This window comes from Xiphias gladius, chromosome 4 (genome assembly GCF_016859285.1).
Source record: "Xiphias gladius isolate SHS-SW01 ecotype Sanya breed wild chromosome 4, ASM1685928v1, whole genome shotgun sequence".
In the NCBI taxonomy this organism is placed as follows: domain Eukaryota; kingdom Metazoa; phylum Chordata; class Actinopteri; order Istiophoriformes; family Xiphiidae; genus Xiphias; species Xiphias gladius.
The window spans coordinates 26,240,541-26,261,339 of NC_053403.1; the positions used below are offsets into that span (position 1 = coordinate 26,240,541).

At 43.7% G+C, this 20,799-nt stretch overlaps 1 protein-coding gene across 1 annotated transcript; it reads left to right on the plus strand.

The window, feature by feature from the left end:
* Positions 1-358: 358 nt before the first annotated feature.
* Positions 359-20,370, plus strand: ddhd1b (DDHD domain containing 1b). The gene is made up of 13 exons (XM_040124651.1): positions 359-1,376; positions 2,903-3,079; positions 3,537-3,665; positions 4,722-4,869; positions 4,965-5,074; positions 9,149-9,255; positions 9,490-9,746; positions 12,592-12,667; positions 12,893-13,042; positions 13,341-13,405; positions 13,757-13,935; positions 16,128-16,385; positions 20,072-20,370. Exons 1-13 carry the CDS (start codon positions 641-643, stop codon positions 20,254-20,256), a joined length of 2,577 nt encoding a protein of 858 aa, XP_039980585.1. The 5' UTR covers positions 359-640; the 3' UTR covers positions 20,257-20,370.
* The last annotated feature ends 429 nt before the right edge of the window (positions 20,371-20,799 follow it).

The following is a 20,799-nucleotide window of genomic DNA, read 5'->3' on the forward strand; positions in this document are numbered from 1 at the left end:
TAGTCACAATCCGAGGTGTTTAGGAGAAGACCCCAAACAAGTCAAGCGCCGCAAACACAGCCAGAGCAAATTAGCCGTTTTTACGGCCAACTACTAAATAAAAGCCTGTCTCTAGAAAAAAGATTGAAAGAGCGGCCAGCTGGTTATGCTCTGGAAAACAAACGGTGCCGACTGCGTGGACAGTTGCATTTTCATTCAGTATATATTCATCTTACGGGTGTGCTCCGTACTGTACGACGATGATCTTAAAATTCGCGTTTTCTTGCTCGTGGATGCGGAGTTTATTTTGAATGTTGGAACAGGAAGTTGATTTGAAGGCACGGAGCAGCCGAGATTACATCCTGGCTAGTACCGTTCATTGATCATCCCAGCAGTTATCACGAAAACTGGGACGGGGAACGGCGGTGTGTCCAGGCAGGGACCCAGCAGCGGCGTTACGAGCCGGTCAGTCGTTTCAATTCTGTAGCTATGATGTTAAGGAATGTAGATGTCAATGTGGATCGGAGCAGTTCGGCATACAGATGTTAGCAGCTGCGGAGGAAGGAGCCGTTAATCCGGTGTAACAGTCTGGCGGTGGGGGCATCATTGCTTGTTTCCATGTACCGAGTCTAACCGAGTCTGCGGCCGGACGGGGAGCAACATGACGGAGAAACCGACTGTCCGCCAGCAGAGCTCGGAGAACAACTCTGTCAGCAGCAGCGAGTGGGACATGGCGAACGATGTGTTCGTGTCCGGCTACGACGACAATCCGCTGGCCGACGATGCTGCTGGCGGGGACCCGGACCCTGCGCAGCCCGGCTTGGACAGACACCTGCCGCTGTTACCCCAGGATGGCATGATGCTGGGCCTGGCGGGGGAACAGTATTCGGTCTCGTCCTATCTGGACGTGGACCCAAACTACACTGAAAGTGACGGGAACGTCACGACCAAGAAGCGCGTACGGTCCAACAGCTCCAGGCACCGCGGTGACATTGTCACGGAGCTGGGACCCGAGGAGGTCCGCTGGTTCTACAAAGAGGACAAGCGGACGTGGAAGCCATTCGTCGGACACGACTCTTTAAAAATCGAGATCGTCTATCGGAGATTCTGCGAGCAGAACCCCGACAAGGTCAAACGCCCCGTCCCTCCCGCCGAGGCCGAGGGGAAGGAGGCCGCCGGGTCCGGCGAGACCCAGCCGGAAAGCGGGGCCGTGGACAGTGGAAGTGCCCGGGCGGAGACGTGGGCGCACGCCGGCGGCGGAGGGCAGCGGCGCTCGGTGTCCGAGGACACGAAGGACCCGCACGACGTCGGCATCAGCGTGGAGGCAGTGTGTGTCAGAGGGGGGCTCTACGAAGTGGACATCAGAGAGAAGGAATGCTACCCCGTTTACTGGAACCGTGAGCATGCCCCCGATTTACGTCCCCGACGATGAGGCTGTTTTATCGCGGGTGACTCGCTGTTTTTAGTGCCGTTAGCTGAGCCACCGTCACCACCAGCCTGCTCCTGCTCCTGCTCCTGCTCCTGCTCCACCCCAAGTGCCCTGACTGGGAGGACGTCCCGTCATCCTAGGAAGCAATAGCTACCACCATGAAAAATTACCTCGAGCCCCACTGTTTCAAACACGGGATAGCGGATAGAAGACAGTCACTGCTATATAGAGATATACACCATACATGAATCACACACATGGTCGCAGCGACACAGTCCTGCCCCTGTCAGGGCTAAAACTTCTACTCTTCAGAGCTGAAAGTAGACGTAGTCACCTCCTTAGTTATGTAATCGTTTGTAGCTTATTGGAAAGAAACCCCACAATTGGGCTGCTCCTTGTCATTGAAAGATCTGCTGGATGTAGATTTAACAATTATTTTTGTATGTATATTCAGTTTATGTAGTAAACTAAAAGCAATTCTTATCATTGAGGTCTTTGTTTTTTTGAAAAACAGTTTAACAAAATGTCAGAAAATAGGCACCAAAATGTCCAAAAAGCGAAATGTGAGGTTTAGTCCAGGCAGCCGTCCAGAACAGAAGAATCAGAGGCTCTACAGCCACTGGGATATCAGGCATTTTTCCATCTTTACTGGATCAGTGACTCAAACAACTGACTGACTGATGAATCGTGTCGACATCAAGTAAACGATATAGTAATTAAATGCCAAGATAAAATACCAGTCACTGCTAGTTCCCTCACTTGATCTATCTTTGCTTTACAAAAATGACCTCAACATTTAACTGGATTTATCCATTAATCAACTAATTGTTCCAGTTATAATTAAACAGAAAAGTATCTTATGTACACTTTTTATTTATTATTTATTGGAACTGTGGAAATGTGTGTTTCCGGCACGAATGCGCACGCACACACGCGCATACACACTGAAAACAGGACAAGCCATGGAAGCAGAGATGTAATGCCTCTTTGCCTTATAGGAGCTGCGTAGTGTCTCACAGTAAACGTGGTGGGCGTTGTTATATACAGCCAAACAGCCTCGTCAAAAACCGTCAACACCATTATTATTATTATTTTCCGCTACTACTGTTACTGCTGCTTTTGAAACAATACAGCTACTAATAGCACTGACGGTGATGGTAGTCAGGACAGTGGAACACACAGAACAGTAGAGAACACATTTATGGGGCATATTCTCCCAGGGCTTTACTGTTTTCACACTCTTCTCCTTGATGCTCTGTCTTTGATATCATTTTTTCCATTGCCAACTAACTAACTTATATTCAGTTTTTACTTTATGCCTTATGAGTGTGGCCCCACTTTCTGTCTTTGTCTCTTTCACTTAACATCTCTTTATGCTCTGCCTTTTGTTTCAAGTGTTTCCTGTACTTTGATTAAGATAGGGAAGTATTTAAAGCAAGCATTGGCTACACAACCTTTCAGACAGTGTGGTAAACATCATGCGGTGTCCCTCAGAACAAGACCGTATTCCTGTGATGAGGGGTCAGTGGTTCATTGATGGAACGTGGCTTCCCCTGGAAGAGGACGAGAGCGACCTCATCGAGCTGGAGCACCTCGGCCGTTTCCGGGGACAACAGATGAGGGACACCTACGAGATGGAGGCAGTGACCACCACAGTGGACAGCAAGGACGGTAAGGAATGTAAGACAGAGTGTGGAAGAAAGTGGAACCACAGAGATACAGTATACGTGTGGGTGACAGACGAAGAGGATCGAGGTATGTTTGGAAGTGAGGGTGTTTAGTGTGGGTCTGTGCAGAGGCTGCAGGTGCTGAATAAGGTAACCATGTGGGTTTGTGTGTGTGTGTGTGTGTGTGTGTGTTTGGTGGCTGTAACTCTGCCATTCAAAACAAGTCAGGTGATGTTGTTAAAGCTGACTCTTGTTGAACCAACAGGAAGCTCACCTGATTGAGGAGGAGGCACTGAATGTGTGTACAGTCTGTATCATGGCTTTTGTAAATGGACTTCAGTGAAATGGAGTTTCACACACATACATACCCACATTCTACACACTCTCATGGGGAATGGTAAAGTAATTATGCTGCGTGAAGTGTGTCACTTGCTGTTAATCACAGTGTGACTGTCTCCCAGCCATCCACAGTCTGAAGCTGAGCAGGAGTCATGTGGACTGGCACAGTGTGGACGAGGTGTACCTGTACAGCGACGCCACCACCTCCAAGATCGCACGCACCGTCACTCAGAAACTGGGCTTCTCTAAAGGTATATATGGAGAGGCTACAAGATGCACACAAGACAAGAGGTCTCTTTAGCCAATCAGCTCCATGAGCCACTCTATGAAGAATCTGACACGTTGAACTACAGGAGTGAAACTCCAGGTCACCAAAGCACTTAAACTATAGTGCAGACAAGCAAGTATGGTTTCAAAAAAATCTAATTAATTAACTAGCAAGCCATAAACTATTGGAGGGTTATGTATTTATCTATTATACCGGTGCCCCTCTACAGGAAAATACCAGAATGTATTTTACATCTTCCACACATTCGCTCCATTAGATGGCGTTTTGATGTTCTCTTTTTACATTGTGCAGCCATTTTAGCACTACAAGCCTAATGGCTGTTGAGATGTAGTTTCTTTCCGAGCTGACAAAAACTTTAAAGGAATAAAAGTGTTATCTGTGGTGCTCACAGTGCTGAGAAATTGCAGAATTACAGAATTTAAAATTAAAGGGTTATAAGCTCCTGTCTGTCTAATCAGCCTTCATCCTCGTAGATTTACTACTCCGGCTACGACGACACTGTCTCTAGAAAAAGATGTTACTGTTGAATTTTTAAATGTCAATTTCTGTGCTGCGAGCAGCACAAACTAATTCCATTGTCCTCACCTGTATTGCATTGTATTGGAGGCAGAAATGTCAGAGGGAAGAGAGAAAAAAATGTTGTTTTGTCATTTGGGCGAACTGACCCTTAAATAAACCATGAACCAGTTTATTAAAGCGGGACTACAATTTGTAGGTAACAGAACCAACTCAGGTGTAGATTGTCATTAACATATCAGGGAACCTTACCTCCATGGCGCACTCTCAAAACCATTATACACCAAGCTCTAAAGAGTTGTTCCGTGCATTGTTAACTGCATTAATGGCCCATCTAAAAATCAGGGTCAGTCTGTATATGAACGTGTACTGTAACGGGGTTTTCCTGGCGATGTAGAGGGGTTTCAGAAAAAAAAAGGTTGCTGGGAAAAAGGTTTTGGCCACTTCAGTGGTCATTAGCGAACATCACGCCGAGTAATAATGCTCCCTCTCATGTCCTTAGCCTCAAGCAGTGGCACGCGTCTCCATCGGGGGTATGTGGAGGAGGCAGCACCTGAGGACACCCCACCTGAAACCACACACATTGTCTTTGTGGTGCATGGCATTGGCCAGAAGATGGACCAAGGCCGCATCATCAGGAACACCAGCATGTGAGATACGGGGAGGTTTCCGGTGGGAGCACACAGAGCTGAATGGAATCAGAATAATTCTTGAAGTAATTTGTTGTGTCTCGGCTGGTGCGCAGGATGAGAGATGCTGCCAGGAAGATGGAGGAGAAGCACTTCTCTGATCGCACTACAGAGCATGTAGAGTTCCTTCCTGTGGAGTGGAGGTCTAAACTGGCTCTGGATGGAGGTATGTTACACCTCAGCATATACTGTCCCACCTCTCCACCTTTTAAAATAGCAGGATCAGAACTGGGATTAATTCAGGATTAGATAAAGCACATGACGCATGCAAGACCAACTGACATGGTAACCATGGTCATTATTGTGGCACATAAACATTATATTTTCTGCAGACAGTGTAGTTGATGTCAGGAAACACGCAATCAGTAGTGCTCACTGATGGTTTCGCATTAACGAGGAAAATAAGACATGACTGCTGAGAGGAAACAAGTTGACTGAAGCGGAAACTGGAGAATTGATAAATATTGGATGTTGTTATTAACTCCAGTATTTGCCCCAGAAGTGTTCAGTACTATGGCGATGAAGGAAACGCACAAGAAAGCGACAGTTAAGCTATTACTAGAGCCTTCCCAACCGTGGGACTAAAAATGTCCTTTAGACCTAAGTGCCACTAGAGGAAAGTTCATCCGGTCATTAGCCTTAATAAGGTTTAGAGTTTGATCCCCAAATTTAATGGTTAGATAACAACATGTGTGGCACATTGGCTTTTCTATATCCCAAACTACAAAGGTTAGAGGGTCACCAAAAACCCTGATTCATCCCCTGCGGACCATGAATATCCAAATCTGCTTTCACCGAAATGTGGTCATTCATTTTTTGTGATACCTCGTCATGGACAAAAGGTTGGTCAAAGTGACCTTCTGAACAGAGTTGCTTGATGTCGTACCACAGTATATCTCAGGGTCGCCAAAATCCTTCGGACGCATCCGCGGTGAATCTGAAATGTCCGGTCCAAATTTATCAAGCAAGTAGTTATCGAGCTTTAGACCAGAGTGTTGATCAGACGGACAGTCCTGTTGATCATCAGCATGCACTTATGTCATTGTAAAACCTGAAAATTGTTGGCAGAGCATCGCTTTTGTTAATATTACAGCGACCCTTTATTAAAATATAACAGAGGTTTATTACACACTAAAAGCATCAACCAGCATCAACTGAGTAGAACAAACACAAGAAACAAACCTTCCTAGGTTGGTGAGACTGTATTCAGATGTGTGTGTGTGTGTGTGTGTCTGTGTGTGTGTGTGTGTGTGTGTGTGTTAGTGTGTTTGTGTGTGTGGGTGTGAATGAGCAGGTAAAGGATTATGAGTCCAAGGTGGGAAGCTCGAGATTCCAATCAAGTCTCTAAACTAATGTTTTATACTAACTGGCTCCCCACACTGAGATCCCAGTGTGGAAGTGTAGATGTGTGCCGCTTGTTAGTAGAGAAAGAGAGACAGCAGGCAACATCTGTCCGAGCTGAAACAAACGTTACAATGAGCAGAGAATCCAGTCAGTCACAGACTAAATCACAAAATAACTTCTCACCGTGGAGTGCGGTGACGTTTACAGATTGGCAAGCAGAGCCGAAGAAGCAACCACACCCCCACTACACAGCAGAACAGAACTAAAAGGCTTGGGTATTATGTTACATGGTTAACTGTAAATATGTCAATTGAATAAATATTTTTATGAAAGCTTTCGTTAGAAAACGGAGTTCTTAAAAGCTGCTCCACAATACACACAACTCCTCTTCATCACACATGTTGACCAAAGTGTTCAGTGAGACCACTTACACGGATTTGAGATGAAAAATCACAGTGAAATTAGCTCGTTTACTTGCTACTGCTAACTCTTAACGACTAAGAAAAAAAGACTATTGAAGTTATTTCCTAATGCGCAAGTGCAGTTTCCACACGCGTCTGCGCACGTGTATAGTAATGCGTGCAATATCATAACTCATCTCAGAACGGTGGGAGCTGAGTCAAGGCCAGCTTGACAAGCATATTAGTCTGTGGCTAGTCGCCCGTCAATGATCCCAGGATTATCCACAACGCGCATGCGCAAATGTCCAAAAATGCTGCTCCCCTCTCTGTTCGACAAGCCCCAGCCTTTGTCAATGGGACACAGCCACACCCACGAAAATGACAGAAATGATAGATGCGAACGGCACAGGGGGTAGAGTGGGTCGTCCGCTAATCGGAGGGTTGGTGGTTCACACACCGCCATCACTCACACACTGATGGCGGTGTGTGAGTGGGTGTGTGCAGTGGGTGATTGTGGTATGTAGTGAAGCGCTTTGAGTGGTTGATAAGACTAGAAAAGTGCCATATAAATTCAGTCCAGTTACCCTTTAACCTAGCTTCCAGAGACAATAGCCTACCGCCGCCACAAGAGGGCAGTAAATTACAAGATGAATGCAAACAGGCAGCGTCAGATCCTTTATGGGACGGAATCCTGTTCTGAGATGTGAGGACAGATATCGCTTTCACTTCAGTATTCTTGTAATCGAAGTCTATGTTTAGCTTTAACCGGTCCAGCTCTGCTTGTCTTCCTTGTCCTGACGGGACGCCACTGACTTCAAAATTAAAATGCTACTAAGCATCCAGCATAAATATGCAACCATTTATCTATTAAGTAGTGCTAAATTTGGCTGCTGGTTCATTTAGTTTTGGTCTTTTGATGAAAATGTGTATTAGTTTTAGTCAGATTTTAGTCTAATTTTTGTCAGTGATATTTTCATCAGACATTTTTGAATTTTATGTCTTCAATACATTTTCAGTCTACAGCTGTCGCCATCTTTGTGTACAGTTACCATGGTTACGGGCGTCACTCTGCTCTGCAGTAGCACAGACTGACTCACCTCATTAAATCCGGTCAGCATTTCCAAACTCTCTCTCTCTAATCTGATCTAGTACAGTCGTCTCTGCTAACCTGGCGATACTGCAGCTACCTTTGCTCTTCACTCACCTGTTCACTAAAATACTGTTAATTTTCTATGTACGGTTTGAGAGCAGACGCTATATTATCGGAGAACATCAACAGTGTGATCTTTGTTGAGCAAACATCTAGAGGACAATTAGATAGGCTGCCGACATCAATCCTGGAATTTACTCACTCATCCTGTTAGCAACACTGAAGCTATCTGGCTGAAAGTCACGTTAACGTTACCTCCACATTCAAAGCACCTGATGGTTACATTGTCTTATCTCTTTGTAAATGTCCTTGTGCTGCTGCCTGCATGTTTTCGTAGTTTGTCTCAGCTCTTTTGTTGCTGCCGCTCGTCTAATAATCGGTGGACTGTGGATGAATTTAGGCCATACATGTGTTTCGTCCAAGAACAGGTAACATCAGATAACATTACTGACAGACACATAACTTTGCAAAGGCTTTTTATTATTAATAGTAGCGGAGGAAACTGTTTTACTAATCAGGAGCTACTGTGTGTGATTCCACAGCTGACACATGTTGGTCTTTCATATCATCGTTTAGTTTGTATTTGTTGGCGAAAATAGCAATACATTTCGTCATAGTTGTTGTCTTCAAAGGTTACTTTTGATTTAGTCTTAATCCTTTATTCGTTGTGAAAAAAAAAAGCTCGTAGGTCATCATCAAATATTTTTATTTCAAAATGAACACTACTGTGCACACACAGTCTTGTAGCTAACTTTGCCCAGACGTCGGCTTGTGAGCGACCAGATGCGCGTTTGTCCTCCTGTTCTACCGAATAGTGTCGAGCAGATCCAGGGGCTAGTGGAGATGTGCAGTCCAATCTCTCCCTGCTCGTCAGCTCAGTCGGGCCTTGCGTCTCTGGCCGGGTCCAGTGTGTGTTGCAGTAAAAATGAACCGGTTACAACAGCTATTTAGCAGATGGACAAGACTAGGTCCTCTTACAGTGCAACCGGGGCCAGAGGTGATGTAAGGAAACGTGGTCCTTTCGTCTTTGTTCTGTAGAAAAGCGGTCTCTTTCCTGCCAGTGCAGGGCACAGCAGAGAAGAAAGAATTTACTGTGATAAGATTATATCATGAGTCACCAGGTAACCAATGGTATACTGTAAATACTGAGTCTGGGGGCGGAGTTCAGGCAGGAAGTTGAGAAGCGGAGGATTGTGGGAAACTGGGCCCATGTGGAGGCTCGTGGAGTCCCTCCATCAGAATCGCTGGTTTTCAACAGAATATGAAACAGTATTAAAAAAGAAGTCCCTTTCCTCTGGGAGCCTCTGACAGCTGTTTTGGATGTATTTGTATCTTCTCCTTGTAGACACCGTGGACTCCATCACTCCAGACAAAGTGCGAGGTCTCAGGGACATGCTGAACAGCAGCGCCATGGACATCATGTACTACACCAGCCCTCTGTACAGAGACGAGGTGAGCTTTAATCACTTTCCAGTTCCCTTTAAGAAACACACTCGGCCTGAGGTTCAACCTCGCTCTGTCTCCTCACAGCTGTGGTGGTACACTTCGTCACCCTGCTGCCAGTTCGTTAGTTCCATGAGTCTGAATCAACTCCCCTTTGTTACAAATCCTGGCTAAAATGATTTAATCCAACACAGCTGTATAGCACTGAATTATGGTCAACTGCCTGGCTTTGTTTGTGTGCAGATTACCAGGGGTTTGACTCTGGAACTGAATCGTCTGTACTCACTCTTCTGCTCGCGGAATCCAGACTTTGAGATAAATGGGAAAGTGTCTATAGTGTCACACTCACTGGGCTGCGTCATCACCTTCGACATCATGACAGGCTGGAACCCCGTCCGCTTTCATCATCAAGAAGCGCCAGACCCAGAGGAGACAAAGGTCCGATGGCCGAGTGACGAGGAGCGCCACCTTCAGGAGCAGCTGAGACTCACACGCCTTAGGTACTGCAAGGGTTTTTATTCTGGAACAGGTGTGGAGTTCAATTCCACATCTGCTTTGGCATAGATTTACCTAAAGGTACAGAAGATTTCAGTGACTCTGCCAATCCTTGTACGTTTTTCTGTTGTATAAGGAGAGGTAATATTTACAAGTTTTCTGAACCCGGGTGTGGATTAAACTAAGTTCACTTCCAATCAAACAGTCAGAACAGTCAGAATTTACATCAATATAAAAAGAACTGTGTGGGAGATACAGCCCTCACAGAGTGCCCAAAGTCTATGGATTAGAAAGTAATTGGACACTTGGCTGCTCAATGTTTCTCGGGCAGCTGTGTGTTGTTTCAGCATTAATTCATGCACAAAAGAGCTCAAACGTGGCTCAGAGTTGACTGACAGTTGACGGTTGCCATTTAGATGGAGGTGGAGTTGTCTGTCAATATGAGGAGTGAAGAGGTGACCATGCAAGTGGAGAAGATTGTAATCAGGCTCAAAAAAGCAAAAATCTATTAGAGAGATATATCAAAAGTAGCTGCTTTTGCCAAATCCTGCAGCCGGACACGCTCTAAAAAAGCAGGCGTGGTCAGGAAAACTAGAAAATGTCAAACGAGCTGTTAGACCGAGGAGCTCAAGCCTTGTGGATGAGCGGAAAATCATTTGCAAGGTGGAGAAAAAACCCTTTATGACTGTACGGTCAAGTCAAGAAGGCCCTCCAGGATGTAGGTAGACATGTTCCCTTGTCAACGATCAAGAGAAGACTTTAGGACCAGAACCTCTACCCCTGGTAAACCTCAGAAACAGGAAGGCCAGGCTGCAGTTAAAAAAAAACACACAAAAAGAAACCGGTGAAGTTCTTCAAAAAAGTTCTATGGACTGATGAAACAAAAACTGTGGATAAACAAAGAAACAGCTCGTGACCCACAGCTACCACCTCATCTGTCAAACATGGTGGTGGTGGTTCTGATATGGCTTGGGCATGTACGGCCGCTTATCTTTATTGATGATCTTTATTGATTTTCCACAAAGTAATCAATATGATGATTTTGTTGATGTGTACCATGTGTATCTGTATATATTGTAGGATGGTCTGGCCATAGGATTAGATGCAAATCAAACTGGGTGTATGTGGCATGGTGTATCACAGTGTACAGGCCAGAGAGGAATCCCACAGCCTTAAACCGCCACCAATAACAAGAAACTACATGAGAAGTTTGTGCTGAACACTAACTGATGATCGATAAACCTGAGGTGAGGTGAGACTGAGATGAGCCCCCAAAACCCCATGAATCACACATGAACTCTGCATTTCACTGTGTTTGAAGCACAGAGAAGGGGAAGGATGAGTAAATTAACTGTTTGCCAACAAGCTGTTTGAAGGTAAGCGTCCACCCAAAGCTGTAACAGTAAACCCTGTCTGTGAAGATTCTCAGTCCTCCGGGTCATGTTAATGTACAACTCAAAGGGCAACTGGACTTGCCTAAGATCTCGTCCCCAGTGGCTTCTTCAGCCCGAGCAAAGGTTTGATAGAACTGAGGAAGCCTCTTGGATGAGTGGTCCAATGTCTTTCCCTTTGAATGAGTGTTTGTCGGTACAGGCAACCCATGTGAATACAGTATTGCTGCTAATTCAAAAGTAATTAAAAAAAAAAAAAAAAACTCCTTTGTGTCTGAGCTTCACAAAATTGCAACAACAGAGCCTCCAGCTCAGTTTATTTTGTATCCAGTTCAGCTAAAATTAACTCTACACACAAGTATCCTTTTTTTGTCACCTGGAATAAACTGCATGGAAATTTTATGGTCAAAAATCTACCAAATGTACATTTTTCACCCGTAATAGTCCTTACACTATTCAACACTACTATATAGGTCTGTGGTGCTGTTTTAATACTACACTTCCAGCAGGAGTCTGGAACCGGTCTCATCTCCAAGCTAATTAGTATAATGACTGTCAATCACACAACAAAGGAGACACACAAAAAGAGAACTGCTCCAGGTCTGTGGGATGAAACATAGTTAAACTCTTTAAAAAAATAACAAGGAAGCAATTAACAGCGACTGATGACATTTTTAAGAGCTCATAGCAAGACCTCAAACACAATTAATGCTTATTTTTCAGAACTTTTGATTTTGAGTTTGCTGTACCTTTCAACCTGTTCATTTGTAAGAAAAGAGAAGAAATTAGAATAGAAAAATTTTTAAGCTGAACTATTTGCTTGCTCAGAGCACCTCCTGATGGCAAATGCAAGGAAATGTCATTGTCTTTATTTGACAGATGCACCCAACCAAAATCGTGAAACATTTTTCATGTATGTTGAGTTTTACCCCTTTTACTTTGTTCTACAAATTTGCATGTGGTAGGATGGACATGTTCATTAACTACAACTTTTAATTGTATTAAAATCGACTGTCCACTGGTTGTGGATTTGTGGTTTGGGGCTTCACGGTACCTCAAGGAGGTGAACTTTCCTCTCTCTCTCAGAGACCTCAGCCTCTCCCCTCCATTAATTTCAACAGTCTCCTAAAGAGGGGCGGAGAGGGGCTCATGTAATTGGTCATTACTGATGCTTCACCTGCTGATTATGTATTCCTCCTAATAGAATGCATTCAGTCTCTCTTCTACGCTGCACCCAGCTATGAAGGATTTGCAGTCTTGCCTATGGTCACCAAGATTTCTAAAAGTAGACGGCTGCAGGGAATTGCATCTCTGACCAAATAAATTTCTTCTTTTCACTAATAAACTAATACCTTCATTAAATTGGTTTTGATTGAAACTTGTATTTGGCCTTGCTGACATGAAAGTGCCTTTTATACGAGTAATTTTAATTTCTGCATAATATCCATCATCTCACCAGGTTGAGGGACTTGGAGGATCAGTTCCAGGGTCTGCAGACCTCGTCTTGTGCTGCAGTACCAGCCTTGAAATTCAAGGTAACCCTGCCAAGTTTGATTGTACTGTATCTGTCATCAGCTGTCACCTGACATTTCCTGTTCAGCACAAGTCTTTTGTTTCAAACTACAAACCATCTCATTCAATCTAAAAACCTTCTGATTGAAACTACAAATCTTTTCTCAAACTAGAAACCTTCCGCTTAAGAGAGGGGGGAGGGGTAGGGTTGTTCTCATGTTAGATCTGCCCTGTTTTCTGTGTTGCAGGTCGAAAATTTCTTCTGCATGGGCTCTCCTCTGGCTGTTTTCTTGGCGTTGCGAGGGATCCGACCTGGGAACAACGGTGTGCAGGACAGTATCCTCCCCACATCTATCTGCAAACGCCTCTTCAACATATTCCATCCCACAGACCCTGTGGTGAGTTACAGTACCCACAACTGACTGCGTAGCTGTCCTGCTCAGATCACAATCATTACCCACTTTTCTGACTTTTATGAGTTTTAGGGATGTGTTCTGGCATGTTACAAAGAGAAACAAAACCTCTCAATGGATACTATATAGGTCTGTGGTGCTTCTTTAATACTTCACTACCAAATAATGAAAACTAAATGACATGCTGACAATTACATTAAAATGAAATGTGCAAAAAGAACATTTCTGAGAAGTAATGTGAGAAACCCTCATCTGCTAAAGCATTTGTATTTGTTTGTTTCAGGCGTACAGATTGGAGCCTCTTATCTTAAAACACTACAGTAACATTGCACCTGTTCAAATCCACTGGTAAGTCATGTGGTTATATATGAGAGGTAACATACTAGTATTTTATGAATTCTCCTGTGAATTTAGCAAATCAGTCGCGGCTGTGATGACATTCATTATTTCACGTCCCACAGTTTCCGTCTCTCTCTCGTTTTGCTCATCTGTTATATGTGTAAACAACTTACAGTAAGAGTAATGGTATAATAAGCAGCAATGAAGTAGTAGTAATTATCATGTTTCAGTCTGTCTGTTACGATGTTACCCAACAGTGACTAAAGCCACAGTATACCCAATATAATGAAATCAGAGCTGCAGACAGAATGATCACAGTACATGTCAGTGACCTGGGGTTGATGTGGATGTGATGTGCAGGTACAACACCAACAGCCCGACACCGTACGATCAGATCCGGCCCACACTGCTCAACCCCCCGAAGGAGACTGCATCGGTCTCAGACTCAGAGAGCATCCCCAGCCCCTGCACCTCCCCACCCCAGAACCGACGCCACTACGGAGAGTCAATTACCAGCCTGGGCAAGGCAAGCATCATGGGTGAGCACACAGAGAGGGCTATGGCTGCGTGGATGGCAGATGCGGTAGGACATGACATAAGTGGTAGTCTTTGTTTTCATGGTTAAGAACCAGTGTATGAAATAAAAAAGAAACAATTAGGAAAAAACCTGTGATGGATGTGAAAGCCAAAAAACAGCCCTTTCAGGCACAAAAGCCACACACTCACGGTGCACCTGATCTGAGCAGAGAGAAATAGGAGCTGCCTCCCCTGCTGATATTGTAGCAAGGCAAGCAGTGGACAGTCAGTGTGGTCTACACAAATCAATAGATCCAATTAGCTTCTGTCTCCCGGACTGACAACATGATGTCACTTTTCCTCTACGCAGCAGATGTAGAGTGGAGACTGAAAGCACATATATAATCCATTTATCCTGTTGAGAGTCATGGGCTGGAGCCTATCCCAGCATGCATTGAGCATGAAGCAGGGTTGCCTCTGGACAGGATGCTATAAGTATTACAGGGTTACCGCACATAGCGAAACAACCATTCACAGCTACAGGCAATTAAAACTTTACAATTCACTTAGCTTGCAGGGCACCACCCCAGGAAACTACCCAGAACCTTCTTCTAACCACTGACCCAGCATTTATCTCTAGAAAAGGCTTTTCAGGACGTGAGCCTATTACCTGTTACTCTGCATAAACTGAAAGGTAAATTCAACTTCACCAATCAGTATTTTAAGAACATTGTTATTGTTATTCATTTAAATCTAGTGAGAATTAACCCCCTTACTAAGGTAAGCAACTGAGAATTCTCTGAAAGGAATAGTTTTGGGAAATACACATATCCATTTCCTTGCTGAGAGTCAGTTGTTCAGATTGATGCCACTCTCATGTCTGTACACCAAATGTGACGCTACAACCAACAGCTGGTTAGCCTAGCTCAGCATAAAGACTGCAAATGGGGGGAAACAGCTAGCCTGGCTCTGCCCAAAGGTACGATCCCACTACCTCTACAGCTCCCTGATCAACATTTTATATCTTGTTTGTTTCATCCGTACAAAAAAAAAAACCAAGAAGTAGCCAAGAAGTAGTCCAGCACATAAACCCCTGTTAAACTCTTTGGCAGCTCTTACCTTACTAATAATAAAACTAATAATTATAATAATATGGTGAATAGTAGTACTAATAAAACTAAATAATAATTATAGATATTATTATAATTAATAATTATAGATGATAATCATAATATTTAAAGCAGTGGAGAGGAAGAGGAGGAGAGAGAGGCTCGGTGCATCATGGGAAGTCCCCCGGCAGTCTAGGCCTATAGCGGCGTAACTAGGGGTTGGTTCAAGACAAGCCTGAGCCAGTCCTGACTATAAGCTTTATCTGAAAGGAAGGTTTTAAGCCTCCTCTTAAATGTGGAGAGTGTGTCTGCCTCCTGGACCAAAAGCGGAAGATGGTTTCACAGTAGAGGATCCTGATAACTGAAGGATCTGCCTCCTATTCTGCCTTTGGAGACTCTAGGAAACCACAAGCAAGCCTGCGTTCTGGGAGCGCAGTGTTCTACTAGGGTAATAGGTACTATGAGCTCTTTCAGATATGATGGTTCCTGACCATTAAGGGCTTTGTAGGGGAGGAGGAGGATTTTAGATTCTATAATGGATTTTACAGGGAACCAATGGGGAAGGGTCTACACTGTGTTTAGTATTTGTAGCGAAATGCTAATTTACAACATTCAATTGAAATATGTCTAATAGTGTTTGGTGTTTTTACATTAATTTTTTTTATAACAAACGTGATGTAAAATAATGGTATTCTGGAAAGGGTTAGGTTTAGTATAATTACATTGGATAATTTAAGTGATCTATGTGCAAACATACAAATCGTAAGCTGAGCTGAGCCAAACGACCTGGCTCACTAAGAAGAACCAGAATTCCCATCACTAATATACATCAGTCATGATGGGTGTGGTCAGACATGCAACAGACATAGAGTCTGAACCAGCAGGAGTCAGTGAAACACTGCTGTTCAGTCTTTCCCAGAGGTGGTGAACCAGCTAGCTAGTGTTTCTCCAAGTGTGTCAGCTCCTTAGAACTGTATGGAGAACCATGAAAGACATCTGCATTTGGTTCTGTTGGTGAAAGAATTCAGCTTGTTAGAGATGATGTATGTATAATATATTTCAAATGGATGAATGAAATGTGATGCATGAATCTTACTGCCCCTCAGGTGCTGCGAGTCTTGGGAAGGGAATAGGAGGAATCCTGTTTTCTCGCTTTTCCCGTTCCAGCAGCCAGGTGGGTGGAGTGGAGGAGGAACCGTCAGATTGCGAGGGTGGAACCTCTGAAATGGAAAACGTGGCGTCAGGAGAGGAAGGAGTGATGGTGGCAGACAGCGAAGAGAAGGACAAACAAATAGAGGAGGAGAGGAGGGATGCGGAGCCTGCCATGTCCCAGTCCACCTCAGCAGTCATGGACAGCACCTCGTGTAAGTACTGTGCTTTTGGTGAGAGACCCAAGTGAACTTAGCTGCTGAGGGGGGTCAAAGGGTCAAAATCCATCAAACCCCTAAAATTTTGACTGTTTCCTGTAATCAGGATTGATTCATTATCACATTCCTATTTCTGGTTCCACCCCCCCCACACAGTCCTCAGCACTGAACCCTGAAAGACTTTAATACACATCAGCTGTTACATCACCATAAATGTGTAAAAACTCCAAACTGTGTGTGAGGAGCGGGGCAGCACTTTGTGAAATCATTTTACCTGGACTTTTGTGTTGACTGATGTTTCAGAATAGAGCTCGGTCGTATGGCCTAACATTTATATCAGGGTATAATTTGAAGCGCGGTAACAGTAACGGTATATATCACAGTACATACTTTTAAAACCCAAACCATTTCTATATAATGGAAGTTGCACCGGTATATTTCAACAACTGCCCTTTCTCTTTGTTGTGTGCAGCGCTTTCAGATCATTTCCTCAGCCCCTTATATACAGCCTGTTCAAGGCGGGAATGTTGCACCTTTATTCCGCCTCGCTGTTCTGTACAAAAGGTACAAACATGGAATGGAGGGGGGCATTGTTGTTCCGCCTTTAAGCTGGCAGCGGAGGTAGTCACAGAGCCGGGTGGACGTCTGTGTAAAAAGCAAGAGCCTGGCGTAGTGGGAAAGATGCCGAAGCTGTCGGGTTACAGGTGACGTCTCTGATTCTGGGATGCCAGCGTGCTTATCTAAAATCCCATAAGGGGGCGGCATGGACTCTCACACTCTCCAGAAGAATTGCTAGCGCAGGCTGATGAAGACAAAGCCTGCGGCAAATCTTCTTCTTCTCTCCGGCAGAGTAGGCATTGCTGCTTACCACTGGTGTAGTTACGTCATTGCCACTATAGATCTTTGAGGGTTCTACCGGTTAGCACAGTATAGTCAAAATCCATGCAGTAGGGCTAGTTCATACCGGATACCGTACTATCTGTACTGTTTACCCATCCACCCCTATTACAGACTGTATGTATTTTAATAAAGTGTCAGTGTTGATAAGAAAAACAGGTCTGTCAGACTAACAGCCTTCAGCCCTGATTTAAAAGTAATGTCAAAGTAAGTAATGTCAAACTATCTGGCTTTGACAATACATGTGCATCTGTGACATACTGTGGTATAACAAGAACCCTCCACTTCACAGCTGGGTGTGGTCACAGGTTCAACAGATCCTCCCCAGTCAACAGACGAGTGTGTAAGAGAGGGCATTTGAACCGGGCCACGCTTGTCATTTTTCCATACTGAAACAAAGGGTGTTTCCAGAAACAAATACCGTAGATTCTTAAGGTCAAATAATGACTGACTTTCGATCAGGACTGCAATCCAAAACCCTTTTTTGTTGTTGCTGTTTAGTATGTTTAGTAAAAATGTCCATATAAAATTAGAGAAAATTAAACTTAAATAAACAAACAAACAAAAACATATACTGTGAAGTAAGCACTATTTCACTTTAATAGGTTAACTTAACTAACGCTGAAAGTCTTGTTTTGCTGACCTCCAGTTGTGGTAGTGAGGAAGGAGTGTTACCAAGGTGTGGTTAGTACAGCATGACATCACTGTTATCAGATCACTGTTTTAACTCGAGCCTAATAATCAACCCTAAACATGAACTCAGTTATAACTCATTCAAAGCCTGGTTCTTAGTCTTACACATCCATCATGGAAAACTTTAAAACCTATTCTGTTGTACCGTGCTCCTGCCCCTTAATCTGAACTTTTATCGGAATTCTCAGAGCTTCTATCAAGTTAAGTCCTTAGTACAGATAAAGTAATTATAGTAGGTGATTTCAATATTCATGTGGATGCTGATAATGAGCCTTAGAACTGCGTTTATCTCATTATTGGACTCAATTGGATTCGCTCAGATTGAAATAAACCCACTCACTGTTTTAACCACACCCTGGACCTCGTTCTGACTTATGGCATCGAAATTGAACATTTAATAGACTTTCAACAGAATCCTCTTTTATCAGACCATTATTTAATAACTTTGGAATTCCTGTTACTGGACTACACACTTACACTTATGCAGAAATGTCTTTTCTAGATGTCTATCTGATAGTGCTGTAGCTAAATTTAAGGAACTGATTCCATCAGCACTTAACTCGCCGCCATGTTTCAATATAACAGAGGAATCCTATGCTGACTTTAGTCCCTCCCACATTGACCATCTTGTTGATAGAGCTGCAGGCTCAATGAGAATGACACTGGAACCTTAGAAACAGCTGTAAAACCTGATGTATATATCGCCAACTAACTTCAACAATGTCGTCATCTAAACCTTCAGTTGTGAGGCTCCTCTACCGTGGAACAATCTTCAAGTTTGGGTCTGGGAGGCAGACAGGAGGAGGAGAGAGGAGCTCGGTGCATCATGGGAAGTCCCCCGGCAGTCTAGGCCCTTTAGCAGCATAAGTAGGGGATGGTTCAAGACAAGCCTGAGCCAGCCCTAACTGTAAGCTTTATCAGAAAGGAAGGTTTTAAACTGACTCTTAAATGTGGAGAGGGAGTCTGCCTCCTTGACCAAAACTGGAAGTTGGTTCCACAGTAGAGGAACCTGATAACTGAAGGCCTTTGGAGACTCTACGAAACCACAAGTAATCCTGCATTCTGGGAGCAGTGTTCTACTGCGGTAATAGGTACTATGAGCTCTTACAGATATGATGGAGCCTGACCATTAAGGGGCTTTGTAGGTGAGGAGGAGGATTTTAGATTCTATAATGGATTGTACAGGGAGCCAATGCAGAGAAGCTAACACAGGAGATATGTGATCTCTTTTTCTAGTTCCTGTCAGTACTCGTTCTGCAGCGTTCTGGATCAGCTGGAGAGTATTTAGAGACTTGTTGGGACAGCCTGACACTAAGGAATTACAATAATCCAGCCTAGAAGTAACAAAAGCATGGACTAGTTTTTCTGCAACATTTTGAGAAAGGAAGTGCCCAATTTTGGCAATGTTACTTGGTGAGAAAAGGCAGAGGTTGAGGTTTGTTTTATGTGAGAGTTAAAGGACATATCCTGATCAAAGAGACCTCCAAGACTCCTAATGGTGGTGCTGGAGGCCAGGGCAAAGCCATCCACAGTAACTATATCATTAGATAAGGGGTTTCTGAGGTGCTGGGGGCAAGTACAGTAACTTAAGTTTTATCTGAGTTTAACAGCAGAAAGTTGCTGGTCATCCAGGTCTTTATGTCCTTAAGGCAAACTTGAAGTTCAGCTAACTGATTGGTTTCATCAGGCTTCATTGACAAGTACAATTGACTATCAACTGCATAACAATGGAAGTTTATGGAGTGTTTCCTAATAATGTTGCCTAAAGGAAGCATAAATAAGGTGAATAGAACTGGTCCAAGCACAGAACCTTGTGGAACTCAGTGACTAACCTTTGAGTAGATGGAGTATTCATCGTTAACGTGCACAAACTGAACAACACCTGCCAAATTACTCAAAACCTCCTCTGTGGTAGTTCCCACTACCGCAGGAGTCTTCAGGAACACATTTTGCCATAATGACACACACTCATTCAGACCGACGCAGTGACGTGGTTTAAACTGTGTCGTCGGTCTGTCTGAATGACTCGAAGAAAATATCTTCTTTTGACACTTGCTTGCTGGATAGTAATCCATCATTTCTCTCTGTTGCAGTGGAATTGGAGCGACGCATCGACTTTGAGCTGCGGGAGGGCTTGGTGGAGAGCCGCTACTGGTCGGCGGTGACCTCACACACGGCCTATTGGTGCTCTTATGATGTGGCTCTTTTCCTCCTCACCTTCATGTACAGACCACAAGACCCACCTGAACTTGCAGAAGACAACCCAGACACCTCGTAACACAAGTGCATACTGACACGTGGAACCTTCCCAGCTGGGGTCAATTCACTTTCTATACACGCCTTCCGAAATATACATTGATCAGCCACAACATTAAAAACAGTTACCGGTTGATCGGCGCATAATGAAAAAGACTTAATTTTCTCCTTCTCTAATAATTTACTGGTTCACACAATATTTGATTTCATCAGTATTTAAATATAAATAATATGTTATTTAATATTTTATGAATTATTAATTTTGGAAATGTGAAATATTGGAAGACTAATTCTTATTTTAAATTGTACTTATATTCTGAATATCTGTCACCTAATATGGCAGGTTAGCTTATTATGAATGACACTCAAGACACTATAATCAAGAGGATAATAATTGGTGCGACCTAATTATTTATTATTTTTTTTATTTGATAGGAAGAAGGCTTGAAAAATAAGACTTAAGGGTTTAAGCTGAGCTACTGGCCCTAAGGCTGCGATGTTCATTAAACCCCACAACACTAAAGGGCTGCACAAGCGGAGTTTTAACTTTAATGTTGGCAGTAAT